At 34.6% G+C, this 25,566-nt stretch overlaps 1 protein-coding gene across 1 annotated transcript in view; it reads right to left on the minus strand.

Moving 5' to 3' along the window:
- LOC138124110 (limbic system-associated membrane protein-like) overlaps positions 1-25,566 on the minus strand; it is a 234,664-nt gene that overhangs the window by 172,974 nt on the left and 36,124 nt on the right. Inside the window, exon 2 of the mRNA XM_069039059.1 lies at positions 18,422-18,830. Coding sequence (XP_068895160.1) covers positions 18,422-18,494 — 73 coding nt within the window. The 5' untranslated portion in view covers positions 18,495-18,830. The remainder of the gene's footprint in view (positions 1-18,421; positions 18,831-25,566) is intronic.

The raw sequence follows: 25,566 nt of genomic DNA on the forward strand, positions 1-25,566 counted from the left end.
TCTCACCACCTTTTTGAAAACACAATGTAGCCGAAAAAAGCTGCAACTTTTTTAAGAAACAATGTTTGTAAGTTTTTACTGGAAGCGGATGAATTGTTATAGTTATTATTGGTATGTAATTATTTTCAGTATACAAATTCTTTTTCATAAAACCAAATTTCAATTCTGCGTGAGTGAAAGTGCGTGAGCGTAAGAGAATGAGCGAAAGTGAAACCTTCACCCACTGGTAACCATGGATACAGACTCACTTTCTAGGGAGGTATCGAACAAATTATTATTTCACATTTCACAAGTGAAAAAAATTATCGTTTTGAGCATAATATTGCTTAAAAAACACTTTTTTAATTGTGGTGTAAAAATACTCGTAGTACCGCGTGAGCAACAATTACTGTTTGAGTTGGCAATAAAACTATAGTGATTTTTTGCGTCTATATTGGCTAAATTTATCACAAACCGGAAGTGACGTCAATTGCAAAGATCGTCAAAAATTATGTTGATGCGAAGCAACGGTTTATTGAAAAATCAGGAATTTTTAAAAACCAACAAGTTAGAACGAGGAAAAAACATTTAATTTAAAGGTGTTGACAAAAACCAAGACGTTTAAGTTTGAAAGTTATATCAGCTGTCAATAATGACAATAAAACAAACGGAAATAGGTACAATTCACAGTCTCGCCAATTTCAAGTAAAAATTTTTATTGCCAACTCAAACAATAACTGTTGCTCACGCAGTAATTGGTGCTCACATGCGAGGTGGGAAATGTTTCATTACAGTGCCAGCAGAGTTTATTACTTTTATTTAGGTATTTTAGAAATCATTTGATATTTTGAAAAAAGTGTATATTATGGAAAAACTTGATATAAAAATCTTAGGTACTACCTAAAATTTATTCAAAGTACGTTGCAATTGATAATATCCACAATAAATTGCGACTTCCAATAGTAATATTTTGTTTTCTATTTCTTGTTTTATTCTAGATCATCAGGTACAAGTTTTAATTTTACAAAAATCTTTGTTGCTTTTTCAGTAGATACCGGTTTATTTTGCAATTGTCATAAATCATCACTCTTAAACCTATTTACCTAGAGGCACAATGCTTGAATGTATTTAAATATTTAACAAAATTTTACTCCAAGATCTAAAAAAAGATAAAAGTCAGTAAGAGGTCTAATGGTCATGTTTTGATTATTTTTCGTTTATTACAATTAGAACGGGATTCTAAAAATTTAAATTTTGACGTTTTCATTAACTCTGTTGAAATATCGTTTTTTCCGATCTCGTTAGATTTCAATTACGTTGATTGTCGTACACTTGCGTTTGTCAGTCATTGTCACTGACTGATTCTAATTAAATCCGATAACATCTTTGATGCAGGTCAATTTGACCCCACGTGGAGATTATTATTTGTGCCCTCAGTGAGGCCCGGAAAATTGATGAACGGCGTATCAAAAATCGTATTAACATAGAATACGGGTCAAAGGACAGTTAAGATTAATGATGGTAGTCGAAAGATTATTATAATTAATACGCTTGTGAACACTAGCTTGTCCTACATTGCTAATTAAAAAGGAGATCTGGTTGTCCAATAACCGTCTGCTGCATATTAAAGGAGAATCCTTTGCTCTACCGCAGGTATCTCCTAACCAAAAACAAATTACACTTTGTGTTAGAATAAATTACTTGAAAACGTTCGTTGTTACCTCCTATATCTAGTCCAGCCTTCGAACTGACTAAACCGCGTTGCGGTCGTATTTTATTTTTAATTTAGTCTAAATAAACGAAATAAACTAATTAACCTTCGATGGAACTGACAAATTAAATTTAATTCTCTCGAGTTGGCCGTGAATTCTAATTAGACGAATTGTGGGCGAATTTGTGCTTTGTGTTAGGAAGAAGATGGAGTGAGTCCTTGTCCTAGTTTGCTGGATTTCAGTTCTAATAGAAAATTAGAAAATCACTACTCCTTGCAATTATACACTACGCATACCTAAATATTTATTGTAATTGTAAAAAGCATTAAAAAGGTGTCGTAGTGTGTCATTATTTCACTCTCCTATGATAGCAGAACCGCAAGCATAGAAAAATAGTGTATTAAAGAACGAGTTTTATAAGGGTTGATTTGGCTCACGAGTCCCAAGTGTAGAAAACGAGCCGTAGGGGAGTTTTCTATGGGACGAGGGCGCCAATGCCCTTATAAAACGAGTTTTTTTTATGTTATTTTTTCGAAATTGCACCCTTTTTTTAATTTTTAAATAAAAAAATTAAAGTTTCAAATTCTAGTGAATTTTGTATTAATTGGTAATTCAAGGTAACGGATGCAACTACATCTGCAACAGATGTTAAAAAGTAGAGTTTGAACATTAATATTGGAAGTTTTTTGGTGTAAATGACAATAATAAACTGAAATATTGATAAAAAATTTCTTAGAGATCTATTAAACCACGAGTGCTTTAATCGATAGCTATAAACGACTCCAAATTGAATACAATAATAGTCCTATTAGAGACGCAAATTCAAAAAATATTGTATAAAACTCACGTGTAAATTGTCTTTTATTAGCTCATGGGATTGCCGCACTCGCCTAGGATTCGTGCGATCAAACTTTCTATTAATTCAAAAATACTATTTTATGCACTTGCTATACAGGGTGTTCTCGAAGTTGACGCGTTCCTTGTAATACGAGGTACTACACATTATTCTTAAGAATTTTAGCCTAAATCTTCTTAGTAAAATGTTTGTATTAACGGAGATAATTGATTGTATACTTTTATCGTTTTCTAAAATTTTAAGTCCGCTCCTGTCCATTTCTCCGCTGTACTAGATTAATAACAAACTTGGCCCAGAATGGTGTCTTTCCGGAAATCGCTTTGCAATACTCTCTGGACGCTGCAGATGCATTCTGATAACGTGCTAACATTGCCCATGCATTTGCAACATATCTGTGAGCTCATTATTTTCCTAATAATAAAGCTATTTCGACTAATTAGATGACAACTCTGACAGTAGTTTTGATTAACGTCCATGCTCATTTGATTTTTTTTTGTCAATTCCAATTTCTAAATCAAATCAGCGCAAATTTGAGCAGGACCGGTTTCAAAAATTTCAAAAAAATTAACTTATTGTATCTTCATTGCCGTACACATTTTACTAAGGTGATTTTGGCTAAAATTCTTTAGAACGACGCATACTATCACATGTTAAAAGGAACGCCTCAACTTCGAAAACACCATGTATAAATTACCATTTTCCCTTACAGGTCGTCATAAAAATATGTTTTCTTCTGTTTTCTTTAAAGTTTACTAAACCTTTATCTGCTGATTGCACAGATCCAGTGTTTACATTCTTGAAGTATTGACACAAAAGTTTATGGCATGATACACAAAGCAAGCTTTATTGCACTTTGAATATTTTATTTTGTTCTCGTAAAACACTGATCACCGCTTTAAATGCTAACTCGAGACTCATCAGCAGAATTAAACATTATTTTCGTTTTCTTTAATTAAGGATCGCAATTTCGAAACAAAATTAATTAGTTTCTTTTATCCAACACTAGAAGTTTCTTACACAAAGTACAGATTGTCTTACAATCACACAGACTCAAACACGTATTTTGTGCAGTGTTATTTCTTCTTGTGAAATTAAATTTGAGGGAACTCAAAAACTACAAAATTGAGATTACTTTTTATATTTATCAGTTTTTCGGTTTAAGCAAAGTATAACTGTCTTGTAATTTTTTCAACTAATCTAAAAACTGTACTTTATATCTACATTAAATAATAATTTTGCATCTTTGTATATCAAGAATGCGAAATCATTCTTTAACGTACCGAGAGAAAAATTGTCGCCGAGACCGCTTGCGGTCGAGGCAAACAATCTCCAGGATGTTAAAGGATCTCGCGGCGAAGGTGTACACAACATTTCTTGTGCAACCGAAAATTAGTACATAATTATAAAGCGAGCAAGCAAAATTTACTTCACTGTCAATAAATACATATATAGTCCATTTTTTAATTATAGTCCGATGGATCAATTAATAAGCAGAGCAACTGTTATATTGCTGTCTCTTTTCAACATAATGTAAAACAAGCTATTGGACTTTTGTACGTATTTTATTAAGTCCGTCCCACTATGCATCTCGCTTTAACATGTGCGATTAGAGCAAGATGCGAATTGTACGTTTATTCCACTAGTGACGTCAAATTTTTAGGTTAGATCGTAACTACATTTGTGACAATTTTATTTAATGAACGATTTCTATTGGTGGTTGAATTTTCTACGTAAACCCTGTATATAAAAAGAACAGTTGCATAATCTACAATATCATTGCTTCTACGTCAGGCGACAAATATTTTAAATAGTCCTTGTAATGTACGTTTATGATTATTCCTGCATGCTTAACAAACCATCAGAAACAGAGATCAAATAATATTTGTAAGACAAAATTTGGGAAAACAGAACAAAGTAGTTGTCAGTCTCGGTCGTACTGTACCGTTGTCTGTTTTTTAACAGACAACGGGCCAGTTTACAGAAGCGAAATTAAGTTAATGCGAGTTTAACTGAACACGTGATCATACTGAGCCAATCGAAGTTTCGGATTCATGAGTTAATCGTGCATTAAAATTTTATTCGAATTAAATATTTAATTCTCTTTCTATAAACTGGCCTTAAATGATTCTAAATGCAAATTTATCGCTAAGTTAGTGGAAATAATTCAAGAAAAAACATTGGGTCAACACTCTGTTTACATATGAACTCGGATTAATTCGTGTAAATGTTTGAGCAACTGCATTATAAAGTCCAAATAAACCGTTACTCGTTATTGTTTGGAACATGTTAATTTGTTTTTCTCACAGCACAACTTAATTGTATTGTTTACAAATAAAGGATTCGTTGTCCTTCCTTCACTGAACGGGTAAATTCGATATGATCCACATCAGATCACCTAATACCTCAAGGTATTAACGACGGCCGTTAAAGTATATGTCAATTTAATATTTGATACAAAACAGTTTCCACGTATGAAATTAAAAATCACAGAATTTATATTACGTACTTTTTAACTCCGGAGGAGTACCTAGTACCTACACATTTTTACGATTATTTACAAAATGAATTGTTTTATTTTATATCATTTCCATAGCGACATGTAAACCGAATTTAGGGAGTCCATTTTTTTATTATAGTCCGATGAGCTTAGTCCGAATCAAGAAGTCGGCATGACCTGTGTCTGCTTTCGACATTTGACAGCAGTGCACAGTGGTCCGAATCCGCAATAAAATGGCCAAAATTCAAAATTTTAAAGTATGACGTACGGTTCTGCTTTTCCGTAGGTACATGGAGCGATAGTGCGGGTAATATTTCCTAGAATATCAGCTCCTTTCTTCCAAGAACCTACTGGCAATCGTCTTTCAAACTCAGGTAATTGCAAGATGCAGGTTGAACCTTAGTTTGCGCGCAAAGTTCCAGAAGTGAGTGTGCCTTTATTACTTGTGTTTAAGCTGTTTTTTATATCATTTTTCAACTTTCATGTGAGATTAGAAAAGTTCGCCAGAGAACCCCACTGACCTTTTTGCGCCAAAATGTAGCTAAACTATTCTTTTATCACCTGGAATAAGCATTGCTTGCGCAAACGTGCGCCTTTTGAAAATACGTCTTATTTTTGTAGGCTCTACAAGTTCTGCTCAAATAGAACTTGTAATACAATAGTATAATTCCAATGTCTGAGCAATAATCACTTTTATGTTATAATGTACCAATGTTTGGTGTTAAGCGCACTTATTGTGTGAGTACCCTCGTCACCCTAAACTACCCTTATTGAATTTTATTTCAAAATTTTGTATTTTAGTAATTTGTTTAAGGTTTTTTTAGAATGCCTACAAGAAGACAGTTGTTTGATATTTTATCAGAAGAACCCAGTCAAGATCGTACGAAAAGGGTGCAACATTTGACCTATTAAACAGATTTTTAATTTCATTCGATCCGCTTATTAGTTCTTTACGGAAACTATCCCAAAAGAACAGTTCCAAGTTGCTACGAGACGTTTTTACTCTATTGAAAGAGCCTCCAATTCGAGCTTCAGAAGAGGCTGCACGGTATGGTGGATCCGAAGATGATAGTGACACAATGTCAAGCGAGGAAGAGGAGGACCCATAGTATACTGTACCTACTTACTACAATCAGAGCCATTTTTTAAATATTCTTAAATGTATTTTGCAGAATAAGCACAATTTTTTGTAATAATCACGGGTCTATATTAAATCTTTTAATTTTGCAAGTGTTTAAGGTGTGGAAAGGAAACAACGATATAATTATCTATCTTGTCTAATAATAACCCTCCCTCTTAACAACCCAAAAATATTATCTTTTTTCTGTTTTTGTTTTATTATTCCGCTGGTCATTTTTATTAAGACTTTTACAAAAATCACAAATTTAAACTTTTGCCTAATAATCATCCCCTAAAAACTACCCTTAACTTTAACTTCCGTCTTTATTTTATTTATTAGTTTCTGAGGCGATCCATAAGCAAAAAATACCAAAATTTACAAGTGTTGTAAAAAAACACCCCCTAAAAACTACCCCAAGCATCTGAGATTTTTGTCAATATTTTTTCCGGATTTCGTGATGAATTTGTAGGCCGTTGAAACAAAAATAAGAATTTTAGCCACTTTTTTTTATTTTCGGACCACTGTGCGTGCATGGTGCTACCAATATTTGATAACTATTTATCAACTAATAGGTAAAATATATTAAAAGTTGTTGAAAACGACACTAAACAACTAGGTTTGGACTGTCTTTAGTAAAAATTTTTTAGCATGTTTTCGGAAAACTCTCCGGATCAATCTTATAATTAAAATAAATTTGATTCCTAGAACCCTTCTCTGCCGAAACTTCGTATTGCTACTTAAATCTTATAATATATGATATGATATAAGATGGTAGGTACGAGAGGAACCGAGTTGTAGATTCGATGAGTCCGTAGGATGAGATGAATGTGCTGCTTCGGTTTCACGAGTCAAATCAGCGATCATTAATCATAGCACAAATTTGTATATTTGATGAGAGAATATAATGAATGAATAAACAGACGCCACTGGCTTTGGATAGTACACCTTCTTTCAGTGATACATTGTTTCTTCTTATACAGGGTTATTCTAAATGATTGTAGTCGAAGTGGGCCACGCCCATGTTATTACATTTTTGCCGCTTTCATGTGAACTGTCAGTTTTGTCGCTGTTAGGTGAAAAGTGCGGTGATGAGATTTTTATTTATTTTTGTTAAATAAACGATTGAATCCAGAAATATTGAGTTGTTTTGCAATCAATTTTAAAAATATTGAGTTGTTTTGCACCCAATTTAACTCCCGTGTGTACTCACTTATTCACATCGTTTTGATTTTTTTTATGTGGAGCGGCAACCATAAATTTTACATTCAGTTTTCACGCCTACTTCGACTACAATCATTTAGAATAACCCTGTATTATCGCTGTTTCTAGTATTACCTTCAAAGTCCATCCCTCTTTAGTAAATTAATTAACAGCAGCAATGGTTTATTGTTTGTAGTCGTTGATATAATGGCACCTCTTTTTGTAGTTTATGACTAGTGAAATTACATAAGAATAATACAGCGAGTATTTTACGACTTACCTGTTGAAGAATTTTTATGGTCATTTTATTACAGTAACTATTTTTATTTCTATATCAACTAAGTCGTTAGATAGTGCTTAATAAAAAAAATTTCTTGTTATATGTTATATTATATACTCTTTACGATCTAGTGACGAATAAAATCTTTTCACTCTTTATAAACGTTGTAATGTTCCAATTATTGGGATATTTTCCAAAAGAAAACAAATCAAAAATTGTATGCAGGAAAAAATTAATTGATCGTTATTTTTTTATTGTTGAATTCAAGTTCTACGAGAGACCACCGTTGAAAGAGTTATTTAAATGAAACGACTGAACACCACTCATTTAAATTTTGTTTAGCAAAACAAACAAGTTTTGATTGAGTTTGGTCCAAATAAAATTGATAAACATACAAGAGAATTTAATAAATCATTTTCGGTGAATTGTTGATTTAAGTTTTCGTCCAAATGAAATTCTACTTGCTGGCCAATAAAAATAATAATAATAATTTAATAAATTATTATTCTCTAAAAACGGAATAATAAAATAAAATAGATTCTAGATTGAATTTTGAAAGGCAAATCTATGTGAACCTGCCAACATTTGAATCATCTCCTCTTTTAAAAGTTACGCCCGGGTGAAAGAATTTTTTTTCAAAATTTAACTAACTCAGACGAAATATTGTTTCAACACACTCTTTTTAGTTGAAGTGTAGTATACCATTTTAATGAGTTATAAACAATTAACAATTAACGTTTCTATATGAAAATTCCACGAAAGAATTGTGGTAGTAGATTTTGATGTAAATAATTATTGTAGATAGAAAAAAAAATTTTTTTCTATAAAGGTTCGCTGTCACACAAAACACATATTTTATTCAGTAAAATCCCTTCAGCCACTACAAAGATATAAATTATTTTCGAACTATAAAACCAAGTTTCATCAGTAAAAAAGTTTCGGTTAGAGTTGCATCGTCATTGTGCAGTGTGTTTAAAAATCATTCGCAAACCTAACACCTTTGCTCCGGACGTCCGGACCACTAACTAGCAGGTCCGGAACACAAATCATACCATAAAGATATTAATGTAAATTTTATTTTAATACTGTGCTGTACAATTCTATAGAAAAATTAATTTGTTGAGATAAATAAAAGGGGAAAGTTTTTGATTCATTCTCCATAATTTCCTCAACTGAAGTAGGTCTTGTTGACCTTCTGCTGCTTTTTTTTTTGCTATGGTTTCAGTCTCCCGAAACAATTGCACTATACAGGGCCTTTCACAGCTCGCGCCCTAGAGAGAAAAAGGGCACCTGCCGACGACAATAAGTTGTCAAAAAATAGAAACAAAGAATTTACTACTGCTTTCATAACTGAGTTACAGCACTTGTAATTCTCCCAATCCCAGAAGGGCGAGTTGTGATGTTATTTCAACCAAATAAAGCCAGTTGCTAGGTTTCAAAAATAATACCATCAGCTACAAAAAATGTTTGGATTACTGTAATTTTGACACTATTAGATTTGACTTTTCATTCTCAACAAATTTAGGTTAACCATCTGAAATGTTAGAGCTGTCATAGCTGTCATTACATTGCAAGTTCAGATGTCTGCTGCTTAAGCAAAGCCTATGGGCGATTCTAGAAGACGCTTGGAGTGTAGCGACTCCACGGACCTGAGCCGAACCACCAGTGTCGGATCTGGGATCTGACAATAAATCGGTTACAGAGGCTCTGATGCGCAAAACCCACCCATGATTTTTAGCTGGTATGACCAGGTCGGCCGCGCTCTCAAGTTTTGTCTTGGACGGGCCGCGGGCCTCGGACTCGTGGGGTAGTGGTTGGTGCTTGATAGTCGCAACTAAATGGCATTCTAGGTCATTTCAATTATTATTATTACAACGTATTGTAGCAAAAAATTAAAAAAATGTGTTGCAAACGAAAAAATAATTGTCATTTCTGCCCGGAAAAGGTTCTTCGAAGACTCTTGCTGGCTCCCTGGCGTTACGCCCACATTCCCCAAAAATTATTATCATTTCTAAATAATCAGCGGCTGAATACATTATTGTAACCAAATAAACAAAGGTTTTGGCTTTTTTATTACTAATTTAATTTGACAGTGACATCTTTCAAAAATAACTCCAATCGCCCAAATATTTTAAAGATGTTTTTTCTTAAATGGAATCCTAGCAACGTAAAATTACGGCAAACACACCTTGGAGGTGTAGATCTCTGATAGGTTAACTTTAAGTTGTCTTTTCTCGAATATCTTTTAAGTTAGATTTTTTTTTCTTCAAAATTACACATCCAAATGCGATCTCTTGTTTCCTCTTTTTCTCTAGGGCGCGAGTTGTGAAAGACCCTGTATTATCCAAACGCACCTGAAATTATTTATGGGTAATCAACGACAACTTATGGAAACTGAAGCTGAAATGTTTGTAAACAGTGTTGCACTAAATAGGACCACTCATCGTTGACCTTATTGCAAAAATAACTTTCTGTCATAAATCATAATTATTTTTTGCTCAGTTGAGTAAACTATGTTAGTTTAAAATAATATTGAAACAATCTATAAAAATTCCGCCCCCAGTAGATAGTTCGTAAATAGTTATTTGTACAACTAGTTATGAAAGTCATACTTTTTGTCATGAAATTGCAGTTTGATTAATGAGGGCGTAGCCCGAGTTAATCAAGCAAATAAGTCAATAAAAGAGACTTTCATAACGTGTTGTACATACTATTTTTTTGCAAATCGACGTAAGTTGAGAAATTTGGTCTAAAAGGAGATGGAATAAAATCCAAAAAAGTACTATTTTCACTACGATTTTTCGTGTAAAAAATGCTACTTTCACCATAATTCTTCGTGTAAAAAAGTGTCACTTTCATTACGATATGCAAGAAAGGACCACTACAATATGAATAAATTTGTAACATTAAAATTTCATATATTTATAATATGCCTCCTTAAATTGGTTTATTTACGTTGATGGAAATAAAAGAAAGAGGGGAAGGCAAGTAAAGAATATATCGTAATGACTTTTTCAACAATAGGTAGCTGCGCTGTAAGTACGTTCAGCAAAATCGAATTTTGTTGTGGAAGCAAAATTGGATTTGATCAAGTTGTTTAAGGCAAAGACATTTGGAAACTTTCAAAAAGAGATAAAACCTTTGTCATTCAGATTCCCTACGCTTGTGATGTTTATTGGACGAAATTATGAAAAGGGGAAGCAAACGTCAATTAGCGAAAAATCAAATGTTTGTACTCGATGAGACAAATTCAGTCCTCCGCACTAAATTGCCAAAATTAATTGGTCACAACGTTCATTAGCGGCTTTACAACTGTCATCGCATCCATAAAAGTGAAAAATTCAACAGCTGGCAATTGTCGACCTTTTTAAATTCCCTGTATACTCGATGTTAAATAAATCTAATCTTGAGGGAGCAACGCCGACCGCAACATCTACAGAGTGGCTGCGAACAACGCTAACAACGCGACGCCGCTGAGGATGATGGAGGCAATTTATAATAATAGGCAGGAAAAAAAACCAAATAAGTAGAGGACGATCGTGGGGGATAGACTCGAAGATGAGAAGGGAGGCCGCAACGTAATATGTTATCTGAACTGTTCCATGTCAAGCGTAAAAATACTACAAAGCCATCTGAGGTCCATCACTAATAAAAATGACAGTCGTTTTGGGATGACAGGTGGGTGATATTATCTATCCTGCGCTATTTCAACATCCCCCTTTATAATTTAGTACAAAATGAAAGGAAAAATGCGAGCTGCTGTAGTTTAGGCGTGCAGGAAGTCAAATTCAAGTCGACGAAAATCAATTTTTGTTAAACAGACGAATGAAGACAGTAGTGAAAGAAAAAAAAGGTCAGTTAAACGTAATTTCCATTGTTTTAAACAATGTAGAAAGGTATAAAAATGTAGTGACACATTTAAGTAACAATATTTATTTAATTTTAATTTTATGCAAAGGGAAGTTAGTTGATCTAATTTTTTGCATTTTGCGGTCGAAAATCGCTTGAAGATCTCTATAGAAACGGTTAAAGTGTTTTTTTTTTGTAACTGGACTTGAAACACAAATCCTTGGAGTTGAAATGCCCACAAGCGGCTCGACCGAGTCAACTGTAAGGTCATTTAAAGCATTTCTCACGATTTATTTATCAATAATTACATGAAATATTTCCTATCTATTTTTATCTCTCTTTTATGCTGATGGAATGTTTGAGACATATGTATTTAATATATAATTTTCTTTGTTTAAATAAAAACTAAAGTATTAATCTACCTAAAAACAAATTGATATACCAGACACAGCCAGTAAAAATTTCTTTTTGCATATCTTATTAAATTTGGTGCTGCTTTGAAAGTGGCATCGTTATAGTGGCAGACAAAATTTCAAAGAACATTTATTTATTAAGAAACCTTTTAGACAGTACAAGCATGTTTTCAAAGTAGACTACTTTTTATTGCAAAGAATACTTCATTTCACTCAAAATTTTAACTCTACCAAGTCTGCACGCGAGAAGAATACTTTCTGCACTGATTACAGAAAATAAACCTCATTTCAAAGCACAATCCAAGATGACAGTCAAATTATTTACAGAATTATTAGAAGCATCTGACAAGAGATTTCAATTATATTAAAGTTAAGCAGTTTCGAAGTGCTGGAAAAAAGAAGATTATTTCTTTCTTTTCAAAATCTAGATCCATTGCAAAGCGGTGAAGAAACAAAATACAGTATACAGTATACAGGATGGTATACAATTTATACAGAGTGACTTTGAAGTTTGTGCAGATATTTTAACCTGTGGTAGAACCCCACAAAAGGCAACGATGAAGACAATAATGTCTTATACAAATGTTGATATTTTCGAGAAAAATGGGCTAAGAGTTTTTCAAACAAAGTTTGGGGACCACTGAATTTTATTTAAAAAAATGGGTAAAAAAAAATTACATATACATATGTACTAAACTTTTTTTGTTGTCATTTAATTCAAAATTAAGTCACTTTGACAAGAACATCACTCTTAACTTCAATTTAAATCACAAATATTTTTCACCAACCTGGAGAAAACCGACATGGTTTTTGATCTACGACGAAGCTCGTGAATATTCAGAGCTACCACGGCAAATCTGCGGTGAAAATTTGCCTCAACACTCCATGCACGAACCTTTGTAAACGTTGTGCAGCATCTTCCCGATTTCGAGCGTTTCGAAATGAAAAGCGCGATCTTGGCCGCCAACGAGAAGATCGCATTTTAGTTGCAAAAGAAAAGATTCCTCACAAAATCCAAGAGCGTCACTTCCAGCAGTCATTTTAATTAATGTGTGGATTGGAATTGTTGAAAATCACCTCGTAAGTCCCTATGTTTTACCTCGTTTGAATGTTGACAGTTATCTTCAATTTCTAAATGAAGTTTTGCCCCGACTAGTCGAAGAAATTCCTCGAGCAATTCTCTAGCAACAGAGACATTCTGAATCGAATTCGGCTTTCTTGGACACGTCGTCCTGAAGCTTGCATTGCAAACGATGGTAGGCATTTCGAGCAACTTCTTTGACGTTTCATTTTATGCTTTTACTCACAATTACTGTATTTTTACTTTGATGTTAAAGCCTTTGTTGTTTTTTGAATAAGTTGCAGGTACCATTTTATCATCACTTTACAAATTCCATCAAAATGATGAAACTCAAAAAACTTGAACGATAAAAGTGAAACAACCTGGAATGACATAACAACTTGACTTTTTAGGTTGGTTTTTCAGCGTTTCCCAAATAAAGTGATTCCTTTGATTGATTGAACATTTGTATAAGGCAAGTTGGGTTATTTTGCCTTCTTTTAACACGTACTAGGTACACAACTTTCAAAATCAAACTGTATGTTTACCAGAAGTATTTGAAAGTTTAATCTGTGAGGGACCAAAACACGTCTCAGATATCTTGAAGTAAAAACATCTTCTTTAATGTACTGATCTGTCATCTTGAGATTTATTTTTGTTTCATTGATTAAAAGATAAGTAGTGCGGTATTCGATTTCTATGTGTCTCTATGTTTCGGAAATCGTATTTCAGAAGTGACTCAACAAGAGTGAATTTACGTTTTGACTACTATTACGGTCATCATTATTATTATTAACGTGTTGTAGAAAACTATAAAGACCTTTCACAACTACAATGCCGTGACCGTTTTTCTGCTGTTTGTTCATTTCATTTTATGGAAATTCCGAGCGATAATCGTGCTAGAACACATTGCATATTTGTCCGTTGGGAGCGTCGCATTTAGCATTTTCTATTCCCGCATTGTAGACGCTGATGGAGCTGCAAATTTTTCTTTAAATCGGCAAATTATCTTTTTTGCCGATCTTAAAAAAGCGTTCCATTATGAATTCAGCGATGTATTGTGTCTTCTAATAGCTCCCTCGACATGTTCTCCGTCCTCATTTGTATGCGGCCCGTATCCGACGTCATTTTTTAGTCTTCGTCTCCGGGAAATTCTTCAACATAAATAAATAAATGATCGATAACCCGGCGATAATTAGATTGTAGCAGAGCGAGATTTTTAATTGGTACATTAATCAAGCAGCGCCCTCTACTGTCCCTCCGAAGGCGGGTGGGCCAAGGTCGCGACCTGGTCATGATTTTCATGAACCAATTTTAATAAGATGGATGACGAATGACCGAAAAAAATGATGGACGGCTCGTCACGCCCACGCTGCATAATCAATCGCGACTGTCCGCTCAGACACTTCATCTGACGTTGTAATATTCAAGATGGCGGCGGAATGACAGTTGGAGAGACCGTCGATCGACCAAACCGGCCGAGCATAATTTATATGGGTCCTTGTACGGAAAACAAAGGAGAAACGTTCCATGGCCATCTGAGCTTAATCACGTATAAAAATGGCGAAGTTTGGAGGTGGCCAGCGGCGATATTATATATCACGTGATATCTCAGCACCCTAGCTTTTTGCAGCACACAGACCAACAATATTGTTTTTATGTTGTTGGCAAAGTGCTGAAAAATGTACTCTAGTTTAGTTCGGATGTTTGCCGTTGTCTGGTAATTTAGAAGGAGTCTGCGGCAAGTGACACGCTTTGTTTTTCGAAAACGTCAACAAATCCTTTATATGAATAAATTAATTTTCTTCCTCCTTAACAATACCGCAGATAAGAGAAGCGGGAACGACTCCAGAATGGTGTTTTTTCGACAGAACTGAGAGCGTCTACGCCAATGTGAACGGATAAAAACACACTGTTGTGGTTTGCCGAATAAAACAAAGCATTTTGTGCCCCAAAATGAAATATGAAATCTAAGATGCTGACGAATGGGAGCATCGAAATTTTAATTAATTGCATTAGTGCTGTTTCATCCGGATTTAAGAGCGGAATTTCCTTAAATGCTTATCGCTTGAATAAATTTCTTTAAATACAGAAGACTTAGCTTTTATCTGGAAGGGTCAAGCTGGAAATTTATTGCCGCTTTATTACACACTAATGACTCAAGCACACGGAAAATGGGGAAACCAAATCATAAAATAGTGAAACGAATAAATGATGCCCTTTTTATTTCACAATTTTAAATTCACTTCAATTTCTCATCAAAAAATGAAGAAAATGTATGACATATTTATATGCATGTATATATACAGGGTGTATCTGAAATATGTGTATTAATTTTAACCAGTGAACTCGCTAATTTATTGAACTTTTCTATACAGGATGTTTGAAAATTGCTAGTACAAAAAAAAACTGTGGCATCTAGAAGCCCTAAGAAATCCAAAAATTTGTTTTTTAAACAAAAGGGATAAAGTAACCCTATCCCAGGATATTTTACGCCTCAGGCGGGGCAGTATTTTTTAAACCTTGGTAACCAAGCGTGATAATGAAGGACTATACAACAATATGAAAAATAAATATTTTTTTGCAAGATTTTGGCAACTAACAATGGTACTAACAATTTTAACCCAATTTTTAGTAATTTTTATCTCGAAAACTAGAGGACTTTTATTAAAAAAAATTTTTGCCGATGACTTTAACTCACCATCACCAATTACCGGTATTTTTTTGTACTAGCAATTTTGAAACACCCTGTATAATATTTTGCAAAATTCGGAAAAGTTTTCCAAGAGGATTGCTCACTTTTGATCATAAAGTTGTATGAACACCGATATATACCTAGCTATTTTTTTGAACATTATGTTATATCATATTTGACATGATACATTTTTAATTCTATAGAATGTACAATTGCTCTGATCAAGGATTCATGACCTGATATTTCTTTCAGTTCAGTGCAGTATAATGTGGTTATTTGGTTATGTCAGCGATAACGCTTCAAAAAAATTAAATTTGATAAATAAATTTAAATTTGAAATAATTGATAAAAACATTGTATGTCGGGCTTCATTTCATCCAATTATTGATAATTAAAAATTACCTAATATTAGAAGCTAGAAAGTTGATTTAGCTTGCATGATTAATTAAAAAAGCAATTAAAAATTATTCCGCTAACTGACAGATACATTTGTTATTTAAATTAACCTCTTGCAAATCGCGGTCAAAATAAAATGTTTAAAAAAAACTCAAATGGGAAAAAGTAAATCGCTTTAATCTTTAATGTTTGCGAGTGCAATCAAGTGCAATAAAAAATGATTAATTTCCACGTACATCAAACGTGCGTGTTCAGCCAATCAGAGCGCTTGCCTTCATTCAATCAAAAATGTTTATCGCGATAAAAACATCCTACTACTCTGTTATCTGTCAAAAGTGATTAGAATTACATGCTACTCCTGTCAGATTCTCAAATTGTTTTTAATAATTGTGTTTTTAATAACTCTATTATAAATAAATAATTACCTAACGGTTGTGTTTTGGAACTAATCTTGCCAAAAAACACAATTTTTTATATTTGATAAAATTCCCATTTTTCACTTAAATATTTTTGCTTTGACAATTTTACTCGTTGATATTTGGGAATTTTTATTTAAAGGTTAAATCCTCGAGCTAAAGCTCTCGGGCCTAACCAGAATTCAAATGCCCAAATTCAACCCGTAAAATTGTCAAAGCAAAAAGTTTTCGTAAAATTGAAAAACTTATCCGATAATAGTAGTTTATTTAACGAGTTCGTGTGTAAATTGGGCTTTTTTTGGCATGAGTGGGCCAGTTTAAAGCGCGAGTGAAACGAGCGTTTTAAAGGCTCATGAGTACCTACCAAAAAAGGCTCAATTTACACACGAAGGGGTTGAATACAACGTTTTTTTGTTCAACGACCCCCTTAAAGGTTCTAAATCTCTTAAAATCTTTAAAATTAGTTTGACGTTTCGTTTTGACAAGTTGTGACATTTATCAAAATCCGTTCACACAGGAGAAAATTCTCAAATTCTGACAGTGTCGAACAAAAAAAAAATTAAGTCTTGTTATTTTATACCTTCGATTAAAAATGGAATACGCAGCCTATCACGTGAAAAAGATAACAAACAGAATGTGTGTGTGAATATGCACACAGTAACTGAACACGATTTTGCAAATTTCGTGAACAATTGCGTTTATTCCTAAAAGATCTAAAAAACAAATCAAAAAATATTTAACTCTAGTGTTTGTAGAACTTAACTTTTAATAATGTAATATTTAGGAAAGTGCAAACTGAAAATCCTGCTCTTATAACTTTAATTTTTGCCTTATCTGTAAAATGAAATTATTTAGAAGTTCAAAATTTTTGTTGAAATATTTTACAAATTCCATCAAAATGATTAAACTCAAAAAACTTGAACGATAAAAGCCAAACATAACCTCGAATGACATAACAACTTGACCTTTTGGTTTGGCCGTAAGTCAAAACTGCCCGCCAAATTAGAAAATTTTCAGCGTTTCCCAAACAAAGTGATTCGATTTTTGGAATATTTATTTCACCATTATCTTCATTACTTGTTGTAAAAGTGGGCGTAGAGCAAAATAAATGAAAGCATACAGAAATACTGCTTTCAAAGGATTTATGTATCATTGCATGATGAAAATATCCGTAATGATTAATAAATCCGGCTTCGATGCCTTGTCCCCTGTTTTTACATAAATATGAATGCTGCTAATAATTAATCTCTCTCGTCCACAATAAAAGCAAAAGTCAATGTTTTTCTAAGTGTGTTAACATAATACAGGATTATTATAAATGATTGTCCCATCGCAGTTGGCGTTGGTGGTGTAGTTGAATGTACCGCAAGCCTCAGATCATGAGTCAGACTAATATCGCCGATAGGTGGCGACACTGGCGGTAGCTTTTACCGCCGGAAACCTGTCTACTAGTCTGTTTCATGTTGCGGGGCTGGCGGCACATCCAACTGCGATCATTTATAATAAACCTGTACAACAGTCGTTGCTACTGCATCTGCACTGAAAAAAAATCCATATTCTCGCACGGCGAAAGATAGTATTGATTAGAGTTGACAACCGCCATCGCAAATTACGTGAAAACCTGAAACTGAATGCTTTGCTGTCCTGCAGCTCGGTATTTTGTATCTGTATGAGGTTTACTTTGAAATATGTTTTCCATCAATTGCCCTGAAAATTGTCGAGCGTCTATTTCAAGCGCTAACTTTGAAGTGTCATATGAATGGAGGTGATAACGTAAAAGTGCCGTGATTTAATAAAAAAAAAACGAATAAAAAAAGTGACGCAGCTTTGATGAAAATGTCCCGGCGTACTGAACCACCCGGTGCAGGAGCGGTCACTGCATTGCTGCCACACATTTTTGAACAAAATTAATGAAAGCCTTTGTGAAAAAAATAAAAGCTTGGCTTACCTTGAGCGTCCGTTGAATTGAGAACGTGCAGGGTGAAAATAAACAAGAACAGTGGCCATTTTTCTATTCCCATGACGATTGTTGTCCCAACTACCCTTTATTTAACGTGAAACAACAGTATAGGATTTCATCTCGTACGAACGCTTTCTTGTTCATGTCGGGACCGTTGTTAACATCTGTTTCATTTCCATGTATCCGGCTCGGCTTTATTATTTTTATTACATTTTCGTCAACGAACTGATTGATAAATTCACACTGTACTGTCATAAAATATTTTTGTCCAGGGGGCAGTGTAGCGTGCAAACTGGCACTAATGTAGAAACGCCCGATTCAGTCCATATAACCATCTAATGTTTTTGCTGCATGGATATAAATTCATCGATTTCACGTGCCATTAATTCCAACTGGCCTGGTGACAGTAATATAAAAGTAAATGTAGTGCAATGTAAGCTGCTAAGCGCTGCAAGTCATGGATTACCACCGGCATCAACACCCACCCGAAAGCATATGGACCGTGTGCTTTCGAGGCAGGTTGCCAATTTATTACTAAAAAAATTCGGAATTGTAGTATTCGCGAGTCACAAATAACAATTAACTCGACAGTTAAGTACAGATATAAAATATTTAGCACCACTAGCTGAAATTGTGACCTGGTGCAGTGAGTTAAGAGTTACAACAAAAAGTTGAAAGAGGAAGAATCAGATTACATACTCGTAGGTAAACTTTCTTTCTTGGCTGTCTTCACTAACTCTACGTAAATCTGCAGAAACTTTACGTTTAGATCTATTGCTGCCTAAGTCAAGAAGAAGATATGAATTTACGTACGAAACGTTTAAGAAGTGTTTAAGACAAAACTATGTATATCCAAATAATTGGTTATTTGAAAATAAATATCTCTTGATGAAAATATGAAACTATTTTTCTCAAACAACTTCCATTTTACTTTATTTCCTAGTCAACAATGGTTATCAGTATTGGCGGTGCTTCCAGAGCCGATCAATTTTGGAAGATGCGGATAAGTGGTATTACAGATAATGGGAAACATTTCATCAGAACACCAGGAACAAGAAAAAAAATACCATGAACGCGTTTCCACAATTGCAGACAACCGTAAAGAAGCTATCCTCGTTACATCTACGACTCGGTTTGGGAAAATGTAATCAACAAGTTGGCAAGCACAGGTTTGTCAAGATTTCATCAAAAATTGCAAAGTTTTTGAGAAATTGATTTACAAGTATATACAGGGAGCTGTTAGCGGAGCACATCTGCTATTCTATTAGCTAATTCTGGCGTGAATTCTTTAAAACTTAAGAGACGCGGGCAACTGAGATCGTCCTCGATTGCAGAAAGTTTTCTAGATGAATCTGTCCCCAATAAAGTGGAAACTGCTGATAAATTGTTGTACAACAAAAGTACAAGTGAAAACAGAACAAGAAGATAAAAATTAAAATTAGTCCGACTATAATGCGGAAGGAATATATTCATTTGTCAGGAAATGGACATTTTGTTTTAAAAATTCATCTTTTATGGAAAGTCACTAATACTTTTGAATTCAATAAAGACCTGAAGTTTATGTATATGTTTTTGGCATGAGTGGGCCAGTTTAAAACGCGAGTGAAACGAGTGCTAAAAAAAGCCCAATTTACACAAGAACGAATTGAATACAAGTTTTTTTTTTGTTCGACGAGCCCCTTAAAGGCTCCAAATCGCTTTAAATCTTTATTAAAATTAGCTTGACGTTTCGTTTTGACAAGTTGTGACATTTTACAAAATCCGTTCACACAGGAGAAAATTCTCAAATTCTGACAGTGTCGAACAAAATAAATATTTCTGAGTTTTATTTTTTTTGCACATTTACTAACTATTTCTGGTTTCCTCTAATTCTCTCAGGGTGTGAAATCAATTTTTAAAAACACTGTTTTTGAAAAAAAGGAATAAAGAGAAGTCTATATGCATCAAATCAGGGAATCAAGGTGCCCATATTCCTATACTAACAACTCGTCCCAATAAAAATTATTCAAGTGTTCAACAGTATCATGAGTAGTATGAGCTTTTGCAGAGTCCTGTTGGAAATATTCATTAGTTACCGCGTCGTCATGTAATTGGTTAAGAAAAGACTCAAAAGTAATGTTCGATAATGATGTGTGATGTCCATTAATAATATTAAAAAAATATGTCTTATTATTCGTCTGCGAATGACAACCCATATGTTAAGATTTTAAAAACAAGAAGATTCTGCTTCAAGCAGATTCGATAATTTTCTGAATTTACACACGTTGAGAGATACCTAGGCCGACGATTTATTTATTATACCGTCATCATTTAGATTATTATTAAACCAGTGACAAAACTGCAATGGCTGATCAAAATTTGCAAGATGAAGCTGCTGAACCACAGTCACTTCATTTTCATAAATTTTTGGCGATTTTCACAATTTATGATCCATAAAAAACACCTATTATAAATGAGAAACTAATTATTAAAATGTTTGAAACTTGAAGTGAACCTGTTTGTGCCGAAAGTTTTCTCGTGCTTTGCTCCATTCGTTGGCGAATATCATCTACATCTTATATTGTTACATCCACATTGCCCCCACGAAATTTAGCTCCACAGGTGATTTCAGTTTGAAAAAAAACTTTCAATTATTCTATTACAATGTTGCCTAGACTGCAGTCGCTTCGTGAACAGACACTAGGTGGGGATGTGCAGCAGCGCTATTTCCTTCAACTCGGTCCGTTATTAGTAAATAAGAGTGGTTGCTATTGCTTGGATATTTGGACCGCGCAAGTTTCCCCCACCAAATGTCTCTTCAGCCGCTAACAGAACTCTAAACATTCTCCATTGTCATTCAAATTTCCGGTGCGAAAATAAGCCGTTACGATAAACTTAACTTATCATAGCCTCTTGTCAACACTACAAAAAAAACTTTGTAAAAAAAATCAAAAAGTGATTTGGCTCTTTATTCGCGTTTAGGTTTAACTCCACAAAATAATATTTTAAACAAAACATTTCATAGAGCCACTGGATTTTCTGTCAATACACAAAATTCAAATGTCTAAAAATGACAGAGTTGTCACCAAAACTTGGTAATTAAAAGCCCCTGTCAACAGTTTCAATACCTACATCGAGTGCTGATCACTCGGTATATTTTAACCACGAATTTGTTTTTGTTGCCGTTGCCTTCGTCATCCTTTAAATCTGGCTTAACCTTGTTTTTGCTATATGAGTACTAGACGTAGCGTAAATTATATTTTTTTGTTAAAATAATAGGAGCAACATACAATAAACAACAACAACATTATACATGGATCAATCGCAGTTATACAGTATTAACCTTTGTATAAATTATCGTGCATCACCAATCAAAGTAGCGAAATTATCTTTCATTATTACTGGATAAATCCCGAGCAGCCGTGTTAGTCTATGACTGATAGTAATTAAAGTACTTAATGATCAAAAGCACCACATGCTTTGTTGTGCTTTCAATACGAATTAATCTATGCGAAAACCTGGTTGCGTGTTGAAGATCAAGTTTCACTTTTTATTTGGAAATATGTTTTATGAAAAGCATTATTTGAACAGTTTAGTTAGTCTACGAGGGTACCGTTCCAAGAGTAAGAAAAATAAGACCGGGATGAATCAAGTTCATTATACTTTTGCACTGTAATAAAGGGTCAGGAAATTGTTTAAACCATAAAAAAACTGTTACATTTCGAAAATTACATTTTTGGAACTCTCCGTATTGCACCAGAGCAAAATTGTATTGAATCTTTTTAATAGACTACAAAATTTCCCCGTTGTAGTTTAGACATGAAAGATGTTCATAAGCGATCCGTGAAATACTCCAGTCTCGCATGATAAGAATTAGAAAATTCGGTGAATTGTGCGGGCTTTGTAACAATTGATTTAACAATATTGAAATGTTGTCTAAAATTAGTGAAACATTCACGTGGTGTTTAAATGTTATACAGGGTCATTATTATAAATGATTGTCCCATCGCAGTTGGCGTTGAAAACCCACACAAATTTGGGATGTGCCGTTAGCTTCTTAACGTTAGACAAACTAGTAGACAAATTTACACTATAAGGTACTACGAGTATATCTTTAGAAGGTAGCGCCATTCCGCTCCACCATTTTTCGCCCCGAAATTAAAAGAGATGGCATTATCGACAAATCCTGTGAGTGTGACAAAGATAGAATCTGTTTGACTCGATACAAACATCCCTTAAAATTGTGTATAATTCTATCTTTGTCACACTCACAGGATTTATCGATAATGCCATCTCTTTTAATTTCGAGGCGAAAAATTGTGGAGCGGAATGGCGCTACCTTCTAAAGATATAGTACCTTATTACACTACCGCCAGCAGCGCTATCTATCGGCGATGCTAGTCTTTCATATTATAAAGCTTGCGGTACATTCAATTACGTCACCAACGCCTACTGCGATGAGACAATCATTTATAATGACTCCGTATTTAATTTTCATTTTTTTTCTAACATTCACAATGCTTCCTAAAGTGTATTGTTCGTTGCAAAATTATTATTGTTTCTCATTATAACTATCTTGTTTATAAAAAATAAATAATAAATTCTTAAATCAAGGGACCAAAAAAAAAATGTATTGAATTGTAAGAGAATTTTAAAAACGCAACAGAAAAACTACCTCTTCCACCCAAACATGTGGCTCATAAATTATGTTCTGAAAGGTCCTTGACTCGGGGGTGATTTTTACGAGTCCCACAGGCGAGACAGGGACAGTGTGGCTTTGGCAGCTGGAACCGACGGGCTGTCCAAGGTACGAGTACGAGAGTGACGGCAGGTGAATAGTCCGTGACCCGCGAGTGGTGCAGTGAATTAGGCTTGTGCTAGCCGGTGATACAGTTACCAAGTGTGTCGGTAACTGGGTGATAGCAGGTTTGGGCAACCTGGGCTATGATGTCAGTACCACCAATGCGCTAAAACCTCTGGCAGATACCATGGTATAATTCCTGAGCACCGGATGTCCGGGTGAGGCATCTTTGGCTCATGACACGGCTCGGCCGTTGACTGGGCGCGTCTTGTCGAGACGGCCGGTGGTGGCAACCAAATGTAACAGATCATACGTGCTTGATAAACGGTTGGGAGGTAACCCCGGCTCTCCCGTACTGAGGGAGCACAGTATCGTATGGAAGTGGGTTGTAGGCTCACACGCTGGCCGGGGCGGTTTTCTTCTGTGGAGACCGCGGGTGGGCCGTGCATCCCAAACTGCACAAGGGGCTGTTACAGGTTCTACCAGACCATCCAACGCAAACCCGGAACGTAGCGCTCTGAAGACGACGCCTGTATTTGGAGCCTCTCGTCATGATCGGGCTAGGGGGAGGAATCCCCCGGGTGAGTCACTGTATGACCTTGATTCGCGACAGATGTGTCAGGTGTTTATCGTTTACATGTTTGTACCGACCCATTGAGCAAACCCGAGTCCGGACCTGTGCTTTACCGTTTGAATGACTGAATGGAGGTGGAGGTGAGTCCGATTGTAGATTATCGTACGACTGTAGCTGATATTGTCTAATTTAACGTGTACCGATGAGTCTGATCGAGTAATTATCAAATATTGAGGGGATAACGCCCTTGGGCAAAAACCAAGTCTTACAGAATACCTATTGAAGAAAAAGACGATTTTACGGTAAATGTTTATGTCAATAATTTATTTAGTATTTATTGTAAGTAGCAAGTATGTCTATTTAATATCATTTTATAATTATTAAATATACAGGCTGGTCCCGATATAACCTGCCAAAAAAATTCTGGGTCATTAGAAAGATCTAACAAGTCCAAAAAACACCTTTTCATTAGGTCCAAAATAATGGGGAAAAATTAACCCCTATCCACACCCATTCGACGCTGCTGACCACAAAAATACGTACCTATTCAAGAAATTAATTGTTGGTGTTTGTAAGTATGACAGTGTCTAAGCAACATAGGTACCTGAATCGTTTATGACAAATCTCAAATCTGACAAACTAAATCAAATTAATGACATTTATTGAAAACGCTGCACACTGTGTGCGTTAATTCACCAGCTTATTTAAGTACAAAAGCTGATTTTGTAGACTGAGATGAATGAGTAATAAATAAAGTGGTGTTCCTCAATGTGTAAATAAATGTAAAGGTAGTGTGTGCAAAATTGTGGAAGAACTGTGTAATAAGAGTATCGTCTTAATTGTGGTTAAATAGCCAAAATTATGTATTGAATAAATTTATTTACACTTTACATATTCGTACTTTTAACTCTAACTGAGAATATCTACTAAATAATAAAAGGTAAACTAGAGTAGAAAAAATATTTTATAATAAATGTTCTGTGTGCCTTCCGTTGGCATTTAAGCACATTTGAGTACGCCGGTACTGAACAGAATTCAGTATTTCTGGGTTTTTACGAATCTGGTCCGCGGCGCCTGTTACGCGTTTCTGGAGTTGGCCTTTTGTAATTATTTCAACTTCGTATACCAAATCTTTCGTGTGGCCCCAAAAATTAAAATCCAGAGGGGTTAAATGGAGGATCGTGGACGCCATCGTATTGGAATCAGTCAGAACCAACCTCACATAAATGTATGTAGATGTAGCTCCACAAAAGTACAACGGGACGGAAGGACTCCTTCGGGAAAACGCTCGCCGTATGGTCACCTTGCCGGTCTTGAATTACCACGTGTTTCGCCATAGAGTAAATGCAAATCGGCGTATTCTTGTTTTGTGAATTTCATAACTTTTTGAAGGATTCGCAAATTTAAAATTAAACTTGACAAATGTCATAGGCGTTACAGGTACCGTTGCTAAAGAAATTGCAGCCAAGTAACCAGAATTACCTTTTTAAAACCGATTAACTCATTAGCGTACAGCAAATTTTGACCAAATTTTCAATTATTTTTATCTCGAAAACGAAAAGACTTTTATTAGAAACATTTTTTGTGTATGAGTTCTACTCATCGTCACCTATTACTGGATTTCTTTTGGCAGGTTATATCGGGACCACCCTGTATAATATATAATATAATATTGCGCTATCACCAAACTCTGACTACTGTCAATAAAATCTTCAGCTACTGTAATAAACAATTCTCAGTTAATTCCAACACTAGTGTTGAAGTCATCATTGTTCGGAT

This window comes from Tenebrio molitor, chromosome 2 (assembly GCF_963966145.1).
Source record: "Tenebrio molitor chromosome 2, icTenMoli1.1, whole genome shotgun sequence".
Classification (NCBI taxonomy): Eukaryota; Metazoa; Arthropoda; class Insecta; order Coleoptera; family Tenebrionidae; genus Tenebrio; species Tenebrio molitor.